This window comes from Pongo pygmaeus, chromosome 7, assembly GCF_028885625.2.
Source record: "Pongo pygmaeus isolate AG05252 chromosome 7, NHGRI_mPonPyg2-v2.0_pri, whole genome shotgun sequence".
Taxonomy (NCBI): Eukaryota; Metazoa; Chordata; class Mammalia; order Primates; family Hominidae; genus Pongo; species Pongo pygmaeus.
Window position 1 is genome coordinate 10,760,660 of NC_072380.2, and position 20,670 is coordinate 10,781,329.

Consider the following 20,670-nt stretch of genomic DNA (forward strand, 5'->3'; position numbering starts at 1 on the left):
CAATCTGAAAAGCCTATATATTGTATAATTCCAAATATACAACATTCTGGAAAAAGCAAAGACTATGGAGACAAAAAAAGTTCAGCGGTTGCAAGCGGTTCTTGGGAAGGGGGAGATGGACAAATAGGTAAAGCACAGAGGACTTTTAGGGCAGTGAAGGTATTCTGTTCTGATACTGCAATGGTAGGTACATATCATCATACATCTGTCAAAACCCACATACTGGATGATAGCAAAAATGAACTCTAATGTAAACTACAGACTTTAGCTAATAATAATGTATCCATATTGGCTCATCAATTGTAACTAAAGCAAAGATGTTAACAGGGGAAACTCAGGGAGGAGTGTGTATGGGAACTCGACTTTCCACTCAATTTTTCTGTAAACCTAAAACTGCTCAAAAAAAAAAAAAAAAGTCATTTAAGATAAAAAAAAAAAAACATACTAAAGATATACCAGCTGGGCCAGGTGCAGCAGCTCACACCTGTAATCCCAACACTTTGGGAGGGTGAGGCAGGTGGATCACCTGAGGTCAGAAGTTCGAGACCAGCCCAGCCAACATGGTGGAAACCCGTCTCTACTAAAAATACAAAAAAATAGCTAGGTCTGGTGGTGGATGCCTGTAGTCCCAGCTACTCGGGAGGCTGAGGCAGGACAATCACTTGAACCCAGGAGGCAGAGGTTGCAGTGAGCAGAGATCGCACCACTGCACTCCAGCATGGGTGACAAGAGTGAAACTCCGTCTCAAAAAAAGAAAAACAGATATATCAGTTGAACTGGAGATATTGTGATGTACTATTAAGCAAGAAAAGCAAGATACAGAGAATACAATCTGGTTCATTTTTATAAAAAACCAACAATTGTGCGTGTGTGTTTGTGTGTGTATGATTTCACGAATACAGAGAAAGGTTTTGGAGAATGCTTTCTTGGGTCTGAACATTGGTTAGTTGGGAAATTGGAAGAAGGATAAAAATGATTCAAAATGTACAGATCAAACTTTGAGCAAAAATACAAAGTTGGCCGGGCAGAGCGGCTCACGCCTGAAATCCTAGCACTCTGGGAGGCCAAGGCAGGTGGATCTCCTGAGGTCAGGAGTTCGAGACCAGCCTGGCCAACATGGGGAAACCCTGTCTCTACTAAAAATACAAAAATTAGTCAGACTGGTGGCTGGGCACCTGTAATCCCAGCTACTCAGGAGGCTGAGGTATGGAGAATCGCTTGAACCCGGGAGACGGAGGTTGCAGTGAGCCAAGATCACGCCACTGCACTCCAGCCTGGCCGACAGAGCAAGACTCTGTCTCAAAAAAGTTCTTATATATTATTATATTAAGTTATGTTAATAATTATTTTATATATTTTATATATATAATTTAAGTTTCAGCCATAAAGGCCCTGAAGCCAGGAGGAGCTATCTCAGCACAGGCAGGGTAGGAGCAGGCACTGTCAGGCAGAAGAGGCGACTCCTAGCGCCACTGGGAGGAGAAACCAGAGACTGATAGCAGGGCGACTCTGTTCCTTCCTACTTTAAAACAACATATAGAGTAAACAATAGAGTCCTCACTTTAAAAACTGTATCAGTTTCCTTTACCAACCATCCGGCAACAGCGGAAGCAAATGTATACACAAAATGAAGCCCAGACTTCAGCTCTTTCATAAATCTCATTCTGAAAAAATAACTGCCAGGTTGTTAATGAACAAAAATAGTTCAGGCTTGAGTTCCATTGTTACATTAATAGAAATCCTTTGGTTCATATCTTACACCTGGAAATTCATATCCAAATTCACACAGCTTAAGTCAGGTGTGTGTTTCCCCAAAACTACTGCAGCAAACAGCTGCATAACCCTACTCATCCAAGGTCTAACCTGCACCAGAAAATAATTCTTGCCTTTTATTCCACATATTGAAATAAATCCACAGAGCTTGTTAGTATGAGCATAAGCCTGAAGAAAAAAAAATTTTTTTTTAAGTTATCTAGAGTGGACTCCTGAAAACCCCTCTTACATTCCGAGGATGGGCCACCACGTGAAGTTTCTACTCCTGGTTTCAGGCGCTTTCCCAGCAACCTGCATGGGGCTGGTCAGGGACAGACAGCCTGAGCGCCCTCTGTTATCAGGACCACCTGGACACCCTGGGGCTCTGAGAAGCACTCCTTCATGCTGATGCACACATCTCGGGGTGCGAGGAATGCTGAATGGTAAGCCAGACACCCCAGGAACCAGGAGAAGTCCCTGCAGAGGGCTCACTGGTAGATGAGGTGGCTCTTTATAAACTGCCTCTCAGGAAGAGGTAAGGCAATGGAGTTTTCAGCAATGCAGTGCTTTCTCGGGGGCTCTGTGACAGCCAGCTATTCCATTCTGCAAACTCTTAAGCGGTTTTCATCTGCTAACGACAATGCATTCAAAATTTTACTTCAGGTCTCATTTTTCCCCAGCTGGAAAGCTTTGAATTCCCTCAAAGTATTTCATTTTCATGACTCTTCCCTTTTGGGTACAATCTGTTAAAACATCAGATCTTTTCAGCAGGCCAAAGAATAATTTGTGGCCTCATCTGAACAATGCTTTTTAATTTTGCACGACTTTTGACCTATGCAAAGTATAAAACTAATTTTTTTCAATCAAAGGTAAAATATGAAAACTTTTTAAAGGAAAATTCAACACTAATATTACTTTCCTATGGTAACATCTTTGAAAGAATTCATTTTATAAACATGCTCTGGGAAGACATCTGATGTTCCTAAATTTTATACTTTAATGTAATTATAATCTTCTAAATATATTGTCACCACATTTCTTCCTGTTTCATTATTACTAGCCTTTGCTGTATTATGATGCAAATTTAATACACTTGTTCAACAAGTTAGTGGATCAGAAACATACCCTGCTGAGAAACACTACAGATGCACTTCCATGAAAGGATACAAAATTCCTACAGAAATACAAGAAACCATGCTTAAAAAAAAAAAAAAAAAAAAAAATTAAGCAATAGCCTATGTCCCCTTTCACAAGAGGCCCAGCTTACAGAAGAGGTACCAGCTGACCCAGAGGACACGCAGGTCTCCGGTGAAAGAAAAATCAAGTATTTGGCATCATGAGTCAAAGTCATCGAGTATCTCACTGAATGGAGAGAGCATTTTGATAGCATATCCAGGAGAAAGCAGCTGGAATCTGAGAACTCTGATCATGCCAGGAGCTTCTATAACCAGGCTAGGAGTTCAGAAAACACAGCGGGGAAAATGACTACCACTAAGCACCAAATATACGAAAAGGATTCTACCTTCATCTCCCCAAGGAGAGACACTGGAATGAAAGCACAAAACAGAGCCCCAAAGCCCTAGTTCCAGCTCCAACTCTAAGAGCAATCTAAGCTGAAACAGCCCCAAGGGGCGGCAGAGAAGTGGAAGAAGCCAAGTTTAGCCTTGAAAGCCCCAAGATGTTTTAGACAGGGCTGCAAGAAAAAAAGAAAACATCCTGTGTCTCAGTCCGTCAGACTGCTGTAACAATTTACCATAACCTGGCAGCTTATCAACAATAGGAGCTTCTTTCTCACAGCACTGGAGACTGGAAGTCCAAGATCAAAGCACTAGCAGGTTCAGTGTCTGGTGAGAGCCCAAATTCTGGCTCACGGACAGTGCCTTCTAACTGTGTCCTCACATGGCCAAAGAGACTAGCTAGTTATCTGGGGTCTCTTTTATAAGGGCACTAATCCCATTCATGTGTGTTCCACCCTCATGACTAGTCACCTCCCAAAGCCCCTACCTCCTAATCCCACCACCTGAGGAGGAGAGGTGAGGATTTCAACATGAATTCAGTAGGGGCACATATGCATTCAGACCATAGCAACCTGGGAGGAAGGAGCTCAGAGCAGGAGTCAGCCTCGGGGTGGAAGAGGAGATCTGGAACACTGAGGCCAGCAGCAAACTACAGCAAGTGTCCAGCACTGAAGAGTGTCATTGGACAGGTCCGAGTTGCTGCTGTTCCCTAAGCAGTGAGAGAATGAAATTCAAATTCTAGGGAGATGTTGATAATGCTCTAAACAGCTCAGGCAGGGGAGAGTGAAGACAGATCAGAGACCAATGAAGGAAAGAAGTCATCGGGACTCATGGGAGGAAGGACAACTCAAACGCAGAGGTAAGGCTCAAAGATGACCCTGACTGCAGCTTCTGGGATTTGACAGGAGAGCAGTGCCACTGAGAGAGGTTGGGAAATTAAAATATGCAGTCAATCTTTTGGAAGCAAAATGGTAAGTTTGGTTTTAGATCTGAGTTCAGGGTTACAGCATCTCGTAAGTATTAGGAAACAGAAAGGCAGAACTTTCACAAGGTGAAATGTAGCTTTCAGACGAGGGTGGTTGGAAGAGTGAGAGAAGAAAGCAAAGCCATGGCCAGACTCTTACCCTTCTGACTTCTTACCTCTTTTAGCTTAAAATGTGGTAAGGAGAGAGACACCAGTGGAAATGGTGGAATTGCTACCTGATGACAACTCAGTGCCTCACTGGAAATCTGACGCAGTTAACACGATCCACTCCTATCATATACATTTTCATTTGGCTGCAAAAATTCCATCTAGCTAATAAAGTTTTCTGATGCGATAGGAAAAACCAATAACATAACCATAAATGCAGGCCGGGGCCCCCAAACCCCGATGCTTCCTGTATCCTTCAATGCACTGTGATCCTCCCCATTACTCCAACAGTTATGGACTTACCGATTACGTGCCATAATACATAACATGCATGTGTCTGTTGGCATGATACTGCTCAGAGGAACACTGGCCTCTCAAAGAACTCAACAGGTTATACGCTACTGTCTTTCAACAAGTATTTATCATCAGCTTACTGTGTTCCAGGTACAAAGAATAAGTCAATTCCTGCCCTCAGTTCACTGTGTAGTGCTACATATCGATGAATATTGTGATGCTCACAAACTTGGAGTTTATGATGTGAGAAAGATAAGAGCAGCATGTAGAAGATCCACAACTTTCATTCATCATGCACTGACACGCTGAAAGCATCTCTTGCAGAATTCAGTCTTCCATACATCCCCAGAGGGTTGGCTGAAACAGAAGGGCAGGGCCAGCCAGTTGCTGCTGCTGCTGCTGCTGCATGGGAAGGGGCCTGGCCATCTGCCAAAGAGGCACGGATGACTGACGGCAGGCTGCTGGGACCCATGCAGGAGACAGACCAAGCTTAGCAAAGAGGCTTCCACTCTGGTCCTTGTTGAGGGCCTGGCGGCCACTCACCCTCATAAGACCCATGCCCCAGGCTGATGTCTCCTCACCCAACCAGCCTCCTACTCCTTGCCTCAGCTGTCCTCTCCGCCCTCTCCCACCCAAGGCAGAGGCTCACAGTGACTCCTGAGCCTGAGGATCACAGGCCAAGGCCCCACGTGGACTGCACTGAGCTTGATGACCTCTTCCCCACCACTGCTGCAGATGCATAGCAAGTCTCTGCTCAGAGATTTAAAGATGAGGGGTTCCCCACCCTTCATCCTGGCCAAAGTCGCAAAAATAACTCAGGGAAAAGTTCAGAGAAATCAGCCAAAATCCATCACCACTACTGGAAAAACTCTGAACATGGCCCATGGACAATGGGGCAAATCTGTTAACTTCTCTGTATCATGATGGTCACACGAAAAGATGATATTTCTGGTCTTTGTTCTCGGTCATTAACCATATTCTTCCCAATGTCCATAAAACACTATTGACTGCCTGGTGTGGGCAGCACTCTTGGTGAAGTGCTGTGAGCTCACTACGTGGGGAGGTGAGACAGATTGTGCAAGTTCCATGCAATAAAACATCTAATTAGCAACGCAAGATGCCATAGAAAGGATTCATAAAGTAGTACATAGCTATTCGTCTAGCAGAGAAGAAAGGGATCACTTAGGTTGGAGAGAAAAGGGATGGGTTTCCGGGAGAAGGGGAATTAGAGCAGGGCAAATTTCAAGGATGCTTCCTTGAAGATAAGGATATATGGACAACACAGGTCTTTCCTAAGCAGGCCTTTAATAGACATTTAATGAATGAATAAGTAAAAAGATCCGAGTGTGCAATCCACGCTATGGGTATGGTCGTGTGAGCAATACAGAGGCAGAACAGTGAAACACATTAGGCAGAAGATGGGGTTCTATAGGGACACAGTGGAGAAAAAGACTGGGAAAGTAGGTAAGGATCACATTGTTGGAGGTACAGAATACCCTCATCCCAGGGACTTCAGGGAAACACTAAACATTCTGGAACAGGTTGTAAAATCAAAGAGCTCTGGGCAGGATGCAAAGAGGGGAAATAACAGTTCTGTATCCTACAATTTAGAAATTAATCACACATTGAGGAAAACTTTTCTAGAAGGAAAACTGTTTTCTATCATTTTCTTTTAAAAATCAACGTACATCACTCACAATAAAAGAAATACACATAACGCCGTCTACATAATAGTGGAAGGAATTTGTCCCCAAAGATCTGTTCTTTGTATAAATGATGCCACCACAATTGATGCTTCAATAAAAATGAATATTTATGAAATGTAAAATGACTTGGATTAACTTATTCCGATTTCACTCTCTAAATTTAGATTTTTAAATCACGCCAAAATGTAGATTTTGATTACAAAAGCAAGTTGGAGAAAAAAGATGTACTTGACAAGAAAAAGAGAGCAAAATCGAAAAAAAAAAAAAAAAAAAAACTTCAAGTTAAGTATGACAAAAGATGACAGAAAGGTGGTCAATTAGACTAAAAACAGCGAGACAGATCATCTTCAAAGTGGAGTTATTTAATTCACAAATGCAGTCACATTACAAGAAGCAAGTTACAAAAAAGCATGAAGTAAAAAGTCTATGTCTTCCATCCATCCTCATCTCATTACACAGCCCTCTCCTCAGCTACTAATTTCTTAGCTATCCTTTCAAAGTTTCTCTATACATATTATTTTCCCTTCTGTTCACAAAAAAGTTAGCATACTATATATATACACTGTTCAGACCTTGCTTTTTTCACTTAACGCTACATCTTGGCAATCCCTCCATGCCCATTCGCACAGATGTTCCACATTCTTTTTAACAGCTGCATATCCATTGTTTCAATGAACCACAATTTATTCAACTAGCCACTACTGATAGGCATCTGGGTTGTTTCCAGTCTTGTGCTACGCAAACAAAGCTGCACTGAATAACCTGGTGCAGTCATCATTTGGCATGCACGGAAGTTACGTCCAGAGGATAAATTCCCAGAAATTGAATTCCTGGGTCAAAAGGTATATGCATTTAAATTTTTGATAGATACAACCAAATTGCCTTCCGTAAGAGTTGAGCCAATTTATACTCTTGCCAGCAATGTACAAGAGTGTATTTTTTCTTAAGAATTTACCAACACAGTGTATCGTCAAAGTTCTGGATTTTTGCCAATCTGAAAAATGAAAAATGGTATTGGCATTCTCATTATAAGTGAAGTTGAGCATCTTTTTATATGCTTAAGAGCCAATTGTACTTTTCTGTAAACGGTCTGTTCATAACCTAACGTCTATCTTTCCAATGGATGTTGGTGTTTTTCTTATTTCTAGAAGCTTCTTATATAATTAAAAAGATTGGTCCTTCATCTATGATACGAATTGCAACTATTTACCATAGTTTGTCTTTCGGCTTTGCTTATGGTGATTTCTGCCATGCAGAAGAATTTTACTGTGATATGATCTAACTTATCAGTCTCTTTACTGTGATATAATCTAATTTATCAGTCTTTTACGTTTTCTGATTTTCAAGTCATGGTTAAGTCATGGCTTTCCTCACACCCAGATTATAAAAACATTCTGTTCTCATACTGTTTCATTTTTTACAATTACCTAAATGGAAAAAGAGTATAGGAGTTAAGGCCAGAAACTCTATATCCAAACTGACTAGGTTCATATCCCAGCTCCACTACTTATTAGCAATGTACGTTGTTTAAACTGCCTAACATCTATGGGCCTCAGTTTCCACATCTATAAGTGGTGATAACAGTTACTACTTCTTTGGGTTACTGTAAGTATTAAATGCATTAGTAAGTTACTACAGTGCCTGGCATATAAGACACTTAACAAGTGTGAGCTATCATCATCATATATCTGGAATTTATTCCATCAAACATTAAAATTTATCCTGGCTTACAGTGTAGAGATCCAACCTTTTTTTCCATATGGCTACCCAGTTGTCCCAACATCATTTACTGAATATTTCACCTTTTCCCCACTGACTTGAGATACCACCTTTATCAAATGCTGCATTCCCTTATGTATTTAAGAACTTCTGATCTTTTTCCTCTTTTTTACTTCTCAAATTGCTTTGTCTGACCACATTGGCTGCACCTACAATGTAAAATAATAATCTATCACTCAAAGTAGGCCAATTCATGTTATAATCCAATTTAGGTAGCCTGGGAGAAATTAAACATTAAGAAGTTTCAAGGTTTGAATCTTACCTTCTTACAAAGTCTAAATCAACAACTAGATCACACTTAATAAAAAGGTGGAAGTTTCCTTAATACAAAAAAGGTACCATTTATTTTTAAAGGTGGGATTAAAACTAAGATAACACCAAAATTTTGCTAACAGTGCACACTGTAAAAGGTACTAGGCTGTGCTCACTCCTCGTCTTGGTCTGAACATCAGTGGAAATCTCAATGTTTCTTCATTAAGCCTAAGGTGGGCTTTTGGGTTCAAATAGATATGTCATGTCAAGGAAATAGCCATTTATTCCTGCTCTGGAATTATCTGCTTTTTAAATATTTGGTAGATACTCTTGGTGAAACTAGACATAATGCTTTGGGAGGAGGTAACTCTTTAATAGCTTTATTTCTTCTATAAAAATCAAGCTGCTTAAATTTTCTACCTCTTCTGGGGTCAATCTGGATTAATTATATTTTCCTAAAAATTATCATTTTCATCAAAGTTTTAAAGTTTATTTTCAAAGAGTTCAGTAGTCTCCTAATATTCTTTAAATTATCTGTTTTTATAATCTCCTCTTCTCAGGACTTATTTTGTATATTTGTACTTTCGTCTTTTTCTTGAGACTACCTCATTGTTTATAAATGTTATTGCTGTAGTTCAATTTTTTTTCAAAGAGCCACCTTTTGGATTAATACATTGTTCTACTGTTTTTTCTATTTAAAGTTCTTAAAAAAGAATACCTTCTAATGGTGCTCTACATCTGTTTTTAACATCTGTTAGTGCCCAAAAAAAGCACTGTAACGAAAAAATACAATGAACACTAAGAATGTAAATGCAAGAAAGCCAAGATAAGATCAAACTTGTCAAAGTTATTTTAAACGACAGCTCCAAATCCCAAACACCTGATCCCACTGATACTCTATAAGAAGGTAAGATTCATTCCCAAACACAGATTAGCAATGTTTCCAATATGCAAAAATAAGTTCCACATAAATGTTGGGCTTTGTGTTAGTCTGTTTTCACACTGCTACAAAGAACTACCTGCGACAGGGTAACTTATAAAGAAAAGAGGTTTAATTGGCTCACAGTTTCACAGGCTGTACAGACAGCATGGCCAGGGAGGCCTCAGGAAACTTACAATCATGGCAGAAGAGGAAGCTGGCACATCTTCACACACGGGAGCAGGAGAGAACGAGAGAAGGCAAAGGGGCAAGCTACACACTTTTAAATAATCAGATCTCGTGAGAACTCATTCACTCTCATGAGAACAGCAAGGGGAAAGTCCACCCCCCATGTTTCAATCACCTCTCACCAGGCCCCTCCTCCAACAGGTGGGAATTATAATTCGAAATGAGATTTAGGTGAGGACACAAAACGAAACCATATTGGACTTTTACAATAATTATAATAATTCACCGGAAATAAGATCAGTTCTGACTGTAAGAAACCCACATCTTAACAAAATGGAAGGCAATCTGAGGTTTTAATTATGAGCCTTCTACCTGCAGCCTATTTTGCACAATACAATACCAATACAGTTCAACAAGTAAGAATTCCCCTTGTCCCTCAGTCCCAAGTTCTCAGAGTATTACTTGGTGGTCAGGCACTGAAGCACAATGTGACCATCTCCATATATAGGGCAGACACACTGCTGTGTGCCCTACCAGCCAGCCAGCGCTGCCCAGATGCCCCCTAACCTGAACAAAGCAGGCTGCAAATGAGGCAGTCCAGCGCAGGTTCAGTTTTCACCACTCACCCAAGTAGGCCTGTTCATGTTTTGATCCATTTTAGGTAGCCTGGGATAAATTAAACATTGGAAAACTTTGAAGGTTTGACTCTTTCCTTCTTGCAAGGTGGAAATCTTGGCCCCAGTTTGTAAAAAGGTGGAATTGTCCTTAAGAATATAAAAATGGTAGGATGAACGCTAAGATGATAATCCTTAACACCACAAGTATTTGGTAATGGTATCTAAAGGCACTAAAGAAACAGGCCTTCTGCAGTCAAAAGGTGATGCTTTTGTCATGCAACTTTTGAGAGTCAGGGTACAAATAAGAACAGACATGCATGGAGGTAATATAGAGAAGGGAGGAGTTGTTAACCAGGATGCAAGTTGCAATAGAGGTGAATTCCACCTTCAGAACAATACTAAATCCTTAAGTTTCAAGTTTACAGCTACTGAAACCCACTGAAGAGATAACACTGCCCATTTCTGGAGCCAGTCAGGGCTTTCAGCAACCTGTCAAGGTTCAGGAGTGGAGACTGGAATATCCACAATCTAAATTTCAAACACTTTTTGTGTAAAAACTTACAACAGATGAACAATAAGGACATATGCATTGTAGGCCTGGCCCTACACCAAAAAAAAAAAAAAAAAAAAGTTTACTGTCCCAGATACAGAGATGTGTCGGTGTACCAAAAACACTCACAGCTATATGGAGACAGTAGAGACTGGAAAGAAACCAGGTCCTGAGGTTTTGCAGTTAAAAGTCATGATGGGGATATGAAAAAAATTGTTGGCTCATTTCTGAAATGTTTGGTAATCTTTTACCAAAAATGTCATTTACATATTGGGAAACTGATTGGGAAGGCTTTGGTTAAGATAAAGCCAAAGTAAATTTTGGTCCATCTTGACCTTGAACCAGTTTGGAAATCTGAACAAGAGTTTTTGGATTATTTGGGTTTTTTTTTTTTTTTTTTGGTGTATGGGAGGGCATAGCAAAGATATGGTAGTGTGTGAACGGGAAGCACAAGCTGAGAAAGTTTAGCATTTGAAAAGTATTGCCTTTAAACATGCACTATAAATACCTGCCTGTAAAAGAAAGAAAAAATTTTAAGATGCATTTATAAGGTTTAGATAATCTGGTTATATTTTATATATCCCTATATAAGTATAGATGTTTACTAATCTAGATTTGTTTCAAAACTCAATCTATGCATTTGAATCAAAAATAAACTTTTACGGCTGAGTCGGAGGTGAAATGATGGGGAAACCAGGAAACAAACTGCTAATTCGATTAATAATAAGCCAGTCACACAATTTCTAAACTGCCTCTAATCCAAAAAACCTCTACCTTTTCTAATCTCATACTGATTATTCTACGAGATGACAAACTCTCAATATGACCTCCTCCTATCCTCAACAATTCTTGAAGGAAAAGAAAAAGAAACTTCTAAGGAAATTTTTTAAATGCTGAATTTACCTGGTATTGACCCATGTGTAGAAGATTAAGCATCACTTAATCCTCCAACAGCTCTAAGACAGTGGTTTACAAGCTACAGCGTACATTACAATCACCTGGAGGACTTGTTTTAGAGATTGTTGGGCTCCACCCCCCGAGTCTGCGATTCAGTAACGGGGCAAGGCCAACCCAGGTGGTGATGCTGCTGCTGCGGCAGGTGGGGGCACTTTGAGAAGCGTTGCGCTAAGGTAATACTAACGTGTGGCCCTCGTACTGGGAAACCCGTGCTGTCTGCAACAGAAATTGAAAGATTTTGAAAACTTTTACAGCAGTTTACCATTACATGGCATCGAAGCACGTGAACATTTTTCTAGTATTTCACCCTTATTGTATTTTCCCAAAGTACTGGTGTGAGAACAACTAGAAAGTTTTCCAAGTCTGAGGAGCATCGCTCTAAGCTGACCCAGCACACAGCAGCCCCTGCCCCCTGCGGACAGCGGGACCGACCTAGGGCAGGAGGGGGTACTAGGGGTGACTCTTGCAGCCAGAACACTGGCCTGAAACGCAGTTCCACACTTAAGGTTTTCATCGTCTCGTCTCATTCCGGCGTTTCCCGGGACAACACTCGCACCAGCCCCGCTGCAGGTGCCCTGGGTCCCGGCGGCCGGCGCAGAGGAGAGAAGAAAGGAGGGCGCAGGCACAGCGCCGCGAGCGCCCGCGAGCAAGGGCAGACCCCAGCGGCACCTTTCCTGCCCAAAACTTGGGGCCGCCACGGTATGCACTCCGGGTAAGTGAGACCGATGCACTAGACTCCTTCATAGTGCCCAGTTTAGCGCCAGAAGATGAGAAGCCAAACAAAGACAAAGGCACGTCAGCTGACCCCAGCGTCGCCCCGACCACTGCCGGGGCCCCTTCGCGCCTGCGCAGACCCCCACCCCGCGACCCGCCAGAGGCCAGCCCACGGCTTCCTTCCGGGCAGCGGAGGGCGCGCTGCCGCCGGGCACAGGCGCGCATGCGCAGCGTCGCCGCCCGCGCCCTCCGTGTGGCCAGTGCTTACCCGCTACAGGGGTCTGTTCCTTCCGGCCCGGCAAGGCCTCCTGGGGGCTGACGATGTTCGAGGCCGAATTGCCCATCCTCGGGACGGGAAAGAGGCTGTGGAAGAGGAGGAGCTGGCGAGCCCTCCGGGTGGCCGAGAGCATGGGAGGGCGCCAGCCGAGGGGTGGTCCCGGGGGACGGCGCTACCGGCAGCGGAGCCGCCGCCGGAACGGCAGAGAGTGGGGTCCGCGGCCGGAACCGGGGGGCGACAGGGGCGCGGGCGGGCGCTGCTGGCGGGGCTGGCGGCCGCCCGTAATCGAGGTTGCCCAAGGCCGGGGCCGTACCGGCTGTCACCGGGGGCGTGTTCCTTCCCTGGACGGGGGGTGTGGCCCGGCGAGTTCCTGAGGTTCTCTCGGGACGAAGTTCTCGGGCAGAGAACAAGTGCGCTCCTGTCGTACCAAGTACGTGAAGCGGCAGAGGCCAAAAAACAGCGCCGAGCCCTTGGGGATGGGGTTTGATTTTAAAGTTGCTGCCGTGTCGCCCCGATTTCGCAGTTTAACAGTGCCCAGTAAGATAGAAGAGGACCTGCCTTGCAGCCAGCTAGACTGTCCATTTTTATTGGAGACATTGTCATGACGGCCATCAGAAGGGTTCCTATTCGTCCAAAGTGAAAACTAAGCACAGTTCTCAAAATGCGCGGAATAGGGAAGATGAATTCAATATTAAGTTATGTATTTACAAATATATTTAAGCCCATTTTGCAGGGGCCAAAATACGGGAGCAAGGCACCAACAGCACCATTAAGGCAGTGTAGGTGGACTTAATGGCGTTGTATGGTTCTTGTTTCTCAAATCATAGGAGATGACATTTGTTCCTGTGACATTCCCAAACTAAATGTAAAGTGGTTGGAGCCAGGTGAGTGACTTGGGAGTTAATCTGTGTGAGATTTTGGTTTAACACATGTTCTGCCAAAATGGCAGGTCGTCTCAGATAGGGGAAGGAATTTCAGATTAGCACCCACAGAAAGGAGGCTTTCACCGAGCTTCCTGCATGAATTTAGTTACCACTTTGTTTTCATGTGGTCTGGACTGTAAGGAGGGCAGGAGGCTTAGCAGTGCTATAGTGTAGAATGCAGTGTGTTGCCAGGCATACAACACTAAAAAGGCTCTAGGTTTGATTTTGTAATTTGTATTTCCCCTGGGCAAAATGATGCCTAAACTGTTTGTTATTGCTATGAGGCTATACCAAGTGGGTTCCACAGGCCTTTCGTGAAAACACCCCCAGGAGTCCCTTCTAGGCTTGCGAAGGCCTGGTCACTATTAAGCGTCTGAAAAAATAGTCATTCTGTCAAAGACAATATTTTATGTTTTTCAGTTGCTTCTTTTTGATACGTACTGATTTGTCTGTGTTTTGTGGTTGATTGTATGAAGTTTCACATGCTAGAAATGCTCTGCAACTAAGCTGAAGAATGTTTAGTGTGAAGAAATAGTTACTTGGCATGATGGCTCACGCCTGTAATCCCAACACTTTGAGAGGCTGAGGCAGGAGGATTGCTGGAGGCCAGAAGTTCGAGACGCCATCTTTACCAAAAAAAAAAAAATGTTTTTAAGTAGTTGGGCATGGTGGTGTGGTAGCACACACCTGTGGTCCCAACTACTTGGGAGGCTACGGCAGGAGGAATGCTGGAGCCAGAGAGGTAGAGGCTGCAGTGAGCTATGATCACACTGCTGTGCTCCAGCCCAGGCAACAGAGCAAGACCCTGTCTCAAAAAAAAAAAAAAAAAAAAAAATTAATTTTGATGTTAAATGAAAAAGTAAAACAGAAATGCAGTGTGTGTGTATATGTGTAGTATATATGAAAATGCATGTACTCCCAGTTGCACACCCACTGAACAACTGGAAAAAAATGCAATTTTTTTTGTTGTTCAGAATAGTGGGATTCTACTGATTTTCATTGTCTTTAAACTATTTTAAGTGTTCTATATTGTTACAATGTTCTCAAGTGTTCCAATGGCTGTTACTTTTATAATTATAAAAGAATAAGCATTTTTAAAGAACAGATATATCTTATTTCAAAAACAAGAGTTTTTCATTTACCAGAATAGCTGCAAGAAAAGTTACGTTGAGTTTCTTTGGTTTTTTGAGGAAATAACTGAACATTTTTGCCTTCAATGATGCCTTTTTCACCACTAGGACTTCCTTTTCTTCAGACATTCCCCCTAATCCATTGGTCCCCAACCTTTTTGGCACCGGGGACGAGTTTCATGGAAGACAGTTTTTCCACAGGTGGGGAAGGGGAGATGGGGGATGGTTTCGGGGTGAAACTGTTCCACCTCAGATCATCAGGCATTAGTTAGCTTCTCATGAGGTGTGTGCAGCCCAGATCCCTCACATGCACAGTTCACGATAGGGTTTGTCCTCTGATGAGAATCTAATGTCACTGCTGATCTAACAGCCACATCTAACTTGGGAAGGTGGGAGATGAGGTTCTCTTGCGGAGTGACTATAGATCCAAATAATACTTGGATATTTGGCAGTTCTAATAATAAAACAAGAATGTTCTTTGGACAACTGTGTCACAATCTACTCCTCTGTCCCCTCAAATATCCATGGATACCCTTGAGACACATAAAACACACCCTGTTTGAAGAGAGAAAACCCAGAGTTGTAAGCAGTTACTGCATCCAGCTCAGCATCCATGATCTAAAGACGTAACAGTCCCTTACAAGTCTGATATAACTCCTCATGGTCCAATGACCTACAGAGTAAATTATGTTATTTATTCCCCTTTCCCTTCCTCACACAGCCAGTATGCAGTGGTGAAGTAGGACAGCCAGTATGCAGTGGTGAAGTAGGAAGAAGAGTGAGGACAAAATAGTAGTTCTTTGTCTAAGCAAATGTGAAGAGGAGATGAGACTGCAAAGGTAATGAAGTAAATTCTTGGTTAGACCCCAGTTCTGTTTTCCAGGAGGAACTCTGGTTTGTTGCATCTGAAGGTACTGTCTTTACCCACTGGGAGGTTCTTACCCATGATCCATGATTCCATCTGAAGGGCACGCTAAAGAGTGTGCTCCATGAGAGGCTACACATCTTTTTATATCCAGTTTCTTACTGGTGCACTTTTGAGGGACTGTGGGTTACTTTAGTTGGGTCAGATAGACACAGGCATTGGCAAGCTAGGCTTAATAGCTTCTTTGTCAATTCAATTTTTAAAAGATACTGAATGGATTTCTTATCTATTTGTTCCTTGTATAGGTCCTTTTACAAATAACCACAGATACAGATCTCAATTAGTCATATTTCTTATGCCTAACTACTCTTCATTTTTATTTACGAGACTCTCTCATATCTCCTATACCTACTAACTTAATGGCTATATGCTTGCACCCAGCAAAAACAGCAGGCATGGTTAGGATTGCAGTGCCCTTAATATCTCTATTGCTTGTCTGGCTTCCATTGTCCAGCAGAAGACACTTTGCTGATGGCCTTTGAGAAGTGCCTTGGGTCACAGTTTTATCTTCTGCTGTCAGAAGTGTAATAGCTCTTGGCTTTATCAAAACTAGAAGACTTGAAATCACCACTCAGTCAATTTGTATTGCAGACTACATGCAGAGAACTCCATCTTAGCATAGCTTTATTTCCTTCCAGCTCTGTTAACAAAATGACTAGTTTTTACCTGAGTTCATCTTTCTCAAAATACTTTGCTAAAGAGACAGGAAGAAGTCAGTACTCTCTCACTGACCCAGAGATTCACTCCCAACCATTTTCCCTGCTACTACAGATTCAAAGAGCAGGTAGTCTGCCTGCTAAGGTATTGAGTTGACAATTTTATCAAATGTCTTGTGGTGGGGAAAAAAAAAAAGGGGGGGGTGGTCACCAGCTTTTCACCTATAATACCTGTGCTGTGTGTCAGTTAAATTAATACCACATAATTTAGGTTAATGTCATGGTGTCTACAGAAAATCTGGAGCTAATACTGGTTTAGCAACATTGCAGCTACAAAATCTATATGCAAAAATCATATTTCTATAAGACAAAATAATGGAAATCAAAATTTTAAAAATATTATTTATTAACATCAAAAATATTTAAAATTTGTATCTGACTGAAGATATGTTAGACCTGCACATCAAAACCGCAAAACATTGCTAAGAGAAATGTAAAAGACCTAAATAAATGTGGAGCTATACCATGTTGGTGGATCCAAAGCCTCAGTATTGTTAAATGCCAGTGCTCTCCAAAATGACCTATAGATTCAACACTGTCTTAATGAAAATTCCAGCAGGTTTTTTGGTAGAAATTGGCAAGCTTATTCTAAAACTCAGGTGCAAATGCAGAGGACCTACTATAGCCAAAAACTGAGGAGTCCAGTTCCAGTCCAAAATCAGGCCTGACCATGGCAATTGTAAAGGCTTTTCCTAGCAGACCTTAGAGGGGAAAGCTGCCCTACTCACACCAGATGGAGAGCACAGGCAGTGAACTGCAGTCTCTGAAGGAAGTTGCAGTCAAGGACTCAGGCCTTACCCCAGGCCAGCCATGCTTATAATTATATTTGCATTTGGAGGCCTCTGTAATGGGGGACAGGGTGCAGGAGAGTTGTTAAGACATTTCTCCACTCTGAGTAGGTGCTCATAGGTCTTCCCATCCTCCCTCCCTCCACCTCCATAGGACAGCAGGAGGCTACCTGAGTTCAAGATTTACTATAAAGCTATGATATCCAGGAAAGTGTGGTGTTGACCACAAGAGACACAGAGTAACGGAACAAAACAGTCCAAAAAAAAAAAAAAAAAAAAAACCTTGCACATACATGGTCAGTTTATTTTGAACCAAGGTGCAAAAGCAGTTCAGTGGCTTCTAAACTTCAAAACTCTTCTGTTGTTTCTAAACTGCCCAGTCTATGGGACTCTATTATAGCAGCCTGATAGACTAAGACAGTGAGAAATGGAGCTTTTATTGTGTTTAAGCGACTATGGTTTGAGTGGCTCAGTGGTTCTTAGACATCAGCATACACCAGAATCACATGGAGGGTTTATTAAAACAGATTGCCCGGCCGCAACCTAGAGTTTCTGATCCAGTAGTTTGAGTTAGCCCTGAAACTTTGCATTTCTGACAAATTCCCAGGTGATGCTGACCCTGCTGGTCCAGGCAGCAAACTTTGAGATTTATTGTTCTGGTAGAACCCACACCCAATATCCTGGCCCTCAATAAACATGCCTCTAGAGCCCCAGAATCTGTGATTGTTCTCAGCTGCCTTCACCCATTCCAGGTTGCACACTGAATCCAAAACTAAAACTTAGCTCAGTGTTGAAGCTGTCATTGCTGAATATGAAGAAATTTGGAACATAACCAGAAACCATGGGAAGAGCTAGGAAATATAGGACATTCAACAGCACCTGATAGAATCTGTTGGACCCTCAAAATCTAAATTCCAGAACCTTAATAAAAACTTCTCTTTACAATGGTCTATGATTTTCAGAAATTACAACTAAAACTTTAACATTTTTTTGAAATCTACATCACATTAAGCTCTGATTATTATTATTTTTTTTTTTAGTCATTCCTCTTCATAGACCAAGCATGTTATTGAATCAGATCAAAAGCTGTGGAGAGGGTAAAGCAGAAACAAAAACCCTCACAGGGGAATCTTAACATTTTGAGGGGTAGCAGTGCTCAGCACTCAATACACACAGGTGGTGACAAGCAGACTATTTGGAAACCAAAAAATATCAAAGATGCTGTAGGAGAATGTACAGGAAAACTTTGAAGTGTATAAGTTCAAATGATGATACAGAAATGTAGAGGCTATACGACATGATGTCTTTGCATATTTAGTACCATTAACAATTTGAAAATTTAGCACATTCCAAGAGAATGTGTCCTTAATCATACTTCAAAACTGACCCATCAAAGTCAATGGTGCAAAGCACTAAGTACCTGTGGATGTACTCCTGGGAACTGAAACCGAAATACTTTTGGAGGTTGCAAAGCTGCTGTACTGTGCCAATGTCCTTTCTTATACATGTACATAACATGATGATAGCTTGAGTCAGCTGCAGGGCAGGGGGCTCAATGAGAGCTTTGTAAAGACAGCTCTTCACTTCAGCTCATTAGCTTTGGTAATAGGCAAGTTTGTTTCCCATTATAATTTGATCATTCTTGTGATGAATTCAATGCCAGTTCCTAAAGAACTCTTTTATTTCTGTATATGAAGCTAATGTTTATCTTGGAAATGTTGTAAAATACATATAAGAGAGAAATAAAATATATTTTGAAAATTAGAAAAAAAAGCCCAAGGCCTTTGGAGGTGTCTAGTAAGAGACAGCTCTGCACTTGTTTCCTGTGTGCCTGGTGAGCTTGCCTCAGCTGTCACCAGTGTCCCTGCACTGCCCGCATCAGAGCACCTGGCACTGCTGACTCCATGCTGTGGCCATTCCCTGGGGTTCAGGGTCCCCCTGCTTTAATCAGACTCCCCCACAGATAGCCTGGTGCATTTTGTCTCTGAGCCTCTTCCGCCGTCCCGAGGAATTTAGGATCAGAACCCCCAAACTGGGTGAGAAAATAATTTAGGGACAGGGTTCAGCACTGCACAGACTGGCATAGAGGCAGCAGTAAGTACTTAATTCCTTTTTCACTCCCTTGCCTACTACTAAAGACTCCCCAGTGCCCCAGTCAATACACTTTCAGCACTTCCCTGCTGTTTGGTGAGTACCCTGCCCACCACGGAAGATGGGGCAGCCCTTGACAACCTTCCTCACCCTTGTTAGAGAGGGTGTCTCTTTCTCTGTCTTCCTCCACCCCAGGCTGGATTAGACTCCCCCAACAAATGACTTCCTATCACCATGCATCTTTCCTTCAGAGCTCTCATCAGAAACATCACTGGGGGGCCAGGCGTGGTGGCTCACACCTGTAATCCCAACACTTTGGGAGGCCGAGGCAGGTGGATCACGAGGTCAAGAGACAGAGACCATGCTGGCCAACATGGTGAAACCCCGTCTCTACTAAAAATACAAAACTTAGCTGGGTGTGGTGGCGTGCACCTGTAGTCCCAGCTACTTGGAAGGCTGAGGCAGGAGAATCGCTTGAACCCGGGAGGCGGAAGTTGCAGTGAGCCAAGATTGTGCCACTGCACTCCAGCCTGGCAACAGAGTAAGACTCGGTCTCAAAAAAAAAAAAAAAGAAAGAAAAGAAAAAAGAAACATCACTGGGGGCAATAATATTAGCACCAACCTCACAGGTTTTTTCTTTTTGTTTTTTTCTTGGCGAGGATTAAATAACGTGGGGAAAGTGCCTAGAATAGTGCTGGACATACAGGAAGCCCTCGGTGCATGTTAGCTAGGATTATAATACACAATTATTCATGTGATTGTTTGAAATCCATCTCCTCCTCTGGACAGTAAGCTCCATGCCAGAAGGAATTGTGTCTGTATTTTGCTTATTATTATATCCCAATAGTAAGCATTCATTCACTGCTGACTGAGTGAGTGCATGAATCACTAAAGGCCCTAAGTCTTCCTCATCCATTCTCCAGGATGTCTAGTGGCCTGTATGCAAATTGGATTCCTAGTCTCTTATTTTGTCATCTAAGTGTTCTCTGGTTACTATATGAATTAAACTCCTTCATACATACACACCTTTCAGACTTACATCACAGAGACCTCCCCCCTCTCCACCCCCACAAAGGACAGAGGTAGAATTTAGTTTTGTAAATACTGTTATTTGTCAACATTATCTTTTCTAACTGCTTACTAAAAATGTATGACCATGAAACATGGTAATCCAAGTGAATACACTTAACATACTGCCTAATAACAGCTATGGTGATGATGATTGTCTTTATTATAAAGATATGACAAGCCAAGAGCACTGGACTTCCATTGTAGGACATAAAAAACATTTGTTGAGTAAATGAACAAATGGTGAGGTGAATGAGTATCCAAGAGGTGGCCTGGATTGTAATCTAGTTTTAGATTAACCAGTTCTGTGACCTTTGACAAGTTATTTTCTGTCTCTTTATTTTTCTCTTCTGTGAAATTGAGGGGGCAGCAAG

General features: G+C 42.2%; 1 protein-coding gene across 4 annotated transcripts in view; it reads right to left on the bottom strand.

Moving 5' to 3' along the window:
- MSRA (methionine sulfoxide reductase A) overlaps positions 1-13,094 on the bottom strand; it is a 384,503-nt gene extending 371,409 nt beyond the window's left edge. Inside the window, exon 1 of one of the 4 annotated variants that reach the window (XM_054499909.2) lies at positions 12,647-13,094. In XM_054499909.2, coding sequence (XP_054355884.2) covers positions 12,647-12,788 — 142 coding nt within the window. In that variant the 5' untranslated portion in view covers positions 12,789-13,094. Of the gene's footprint in view, positions 1-9,548; positions 9,597-11,926; positions 12,476-12,646 lie in introns of those variants that run through there. The other 3 variants (XM_054499910.2, XM_063668509.1, XM_054499914.2) reach the window with 3 other exon arrangements.
- Positions 13,095-20,670: the final 7,576 nt, after the last annotated feature.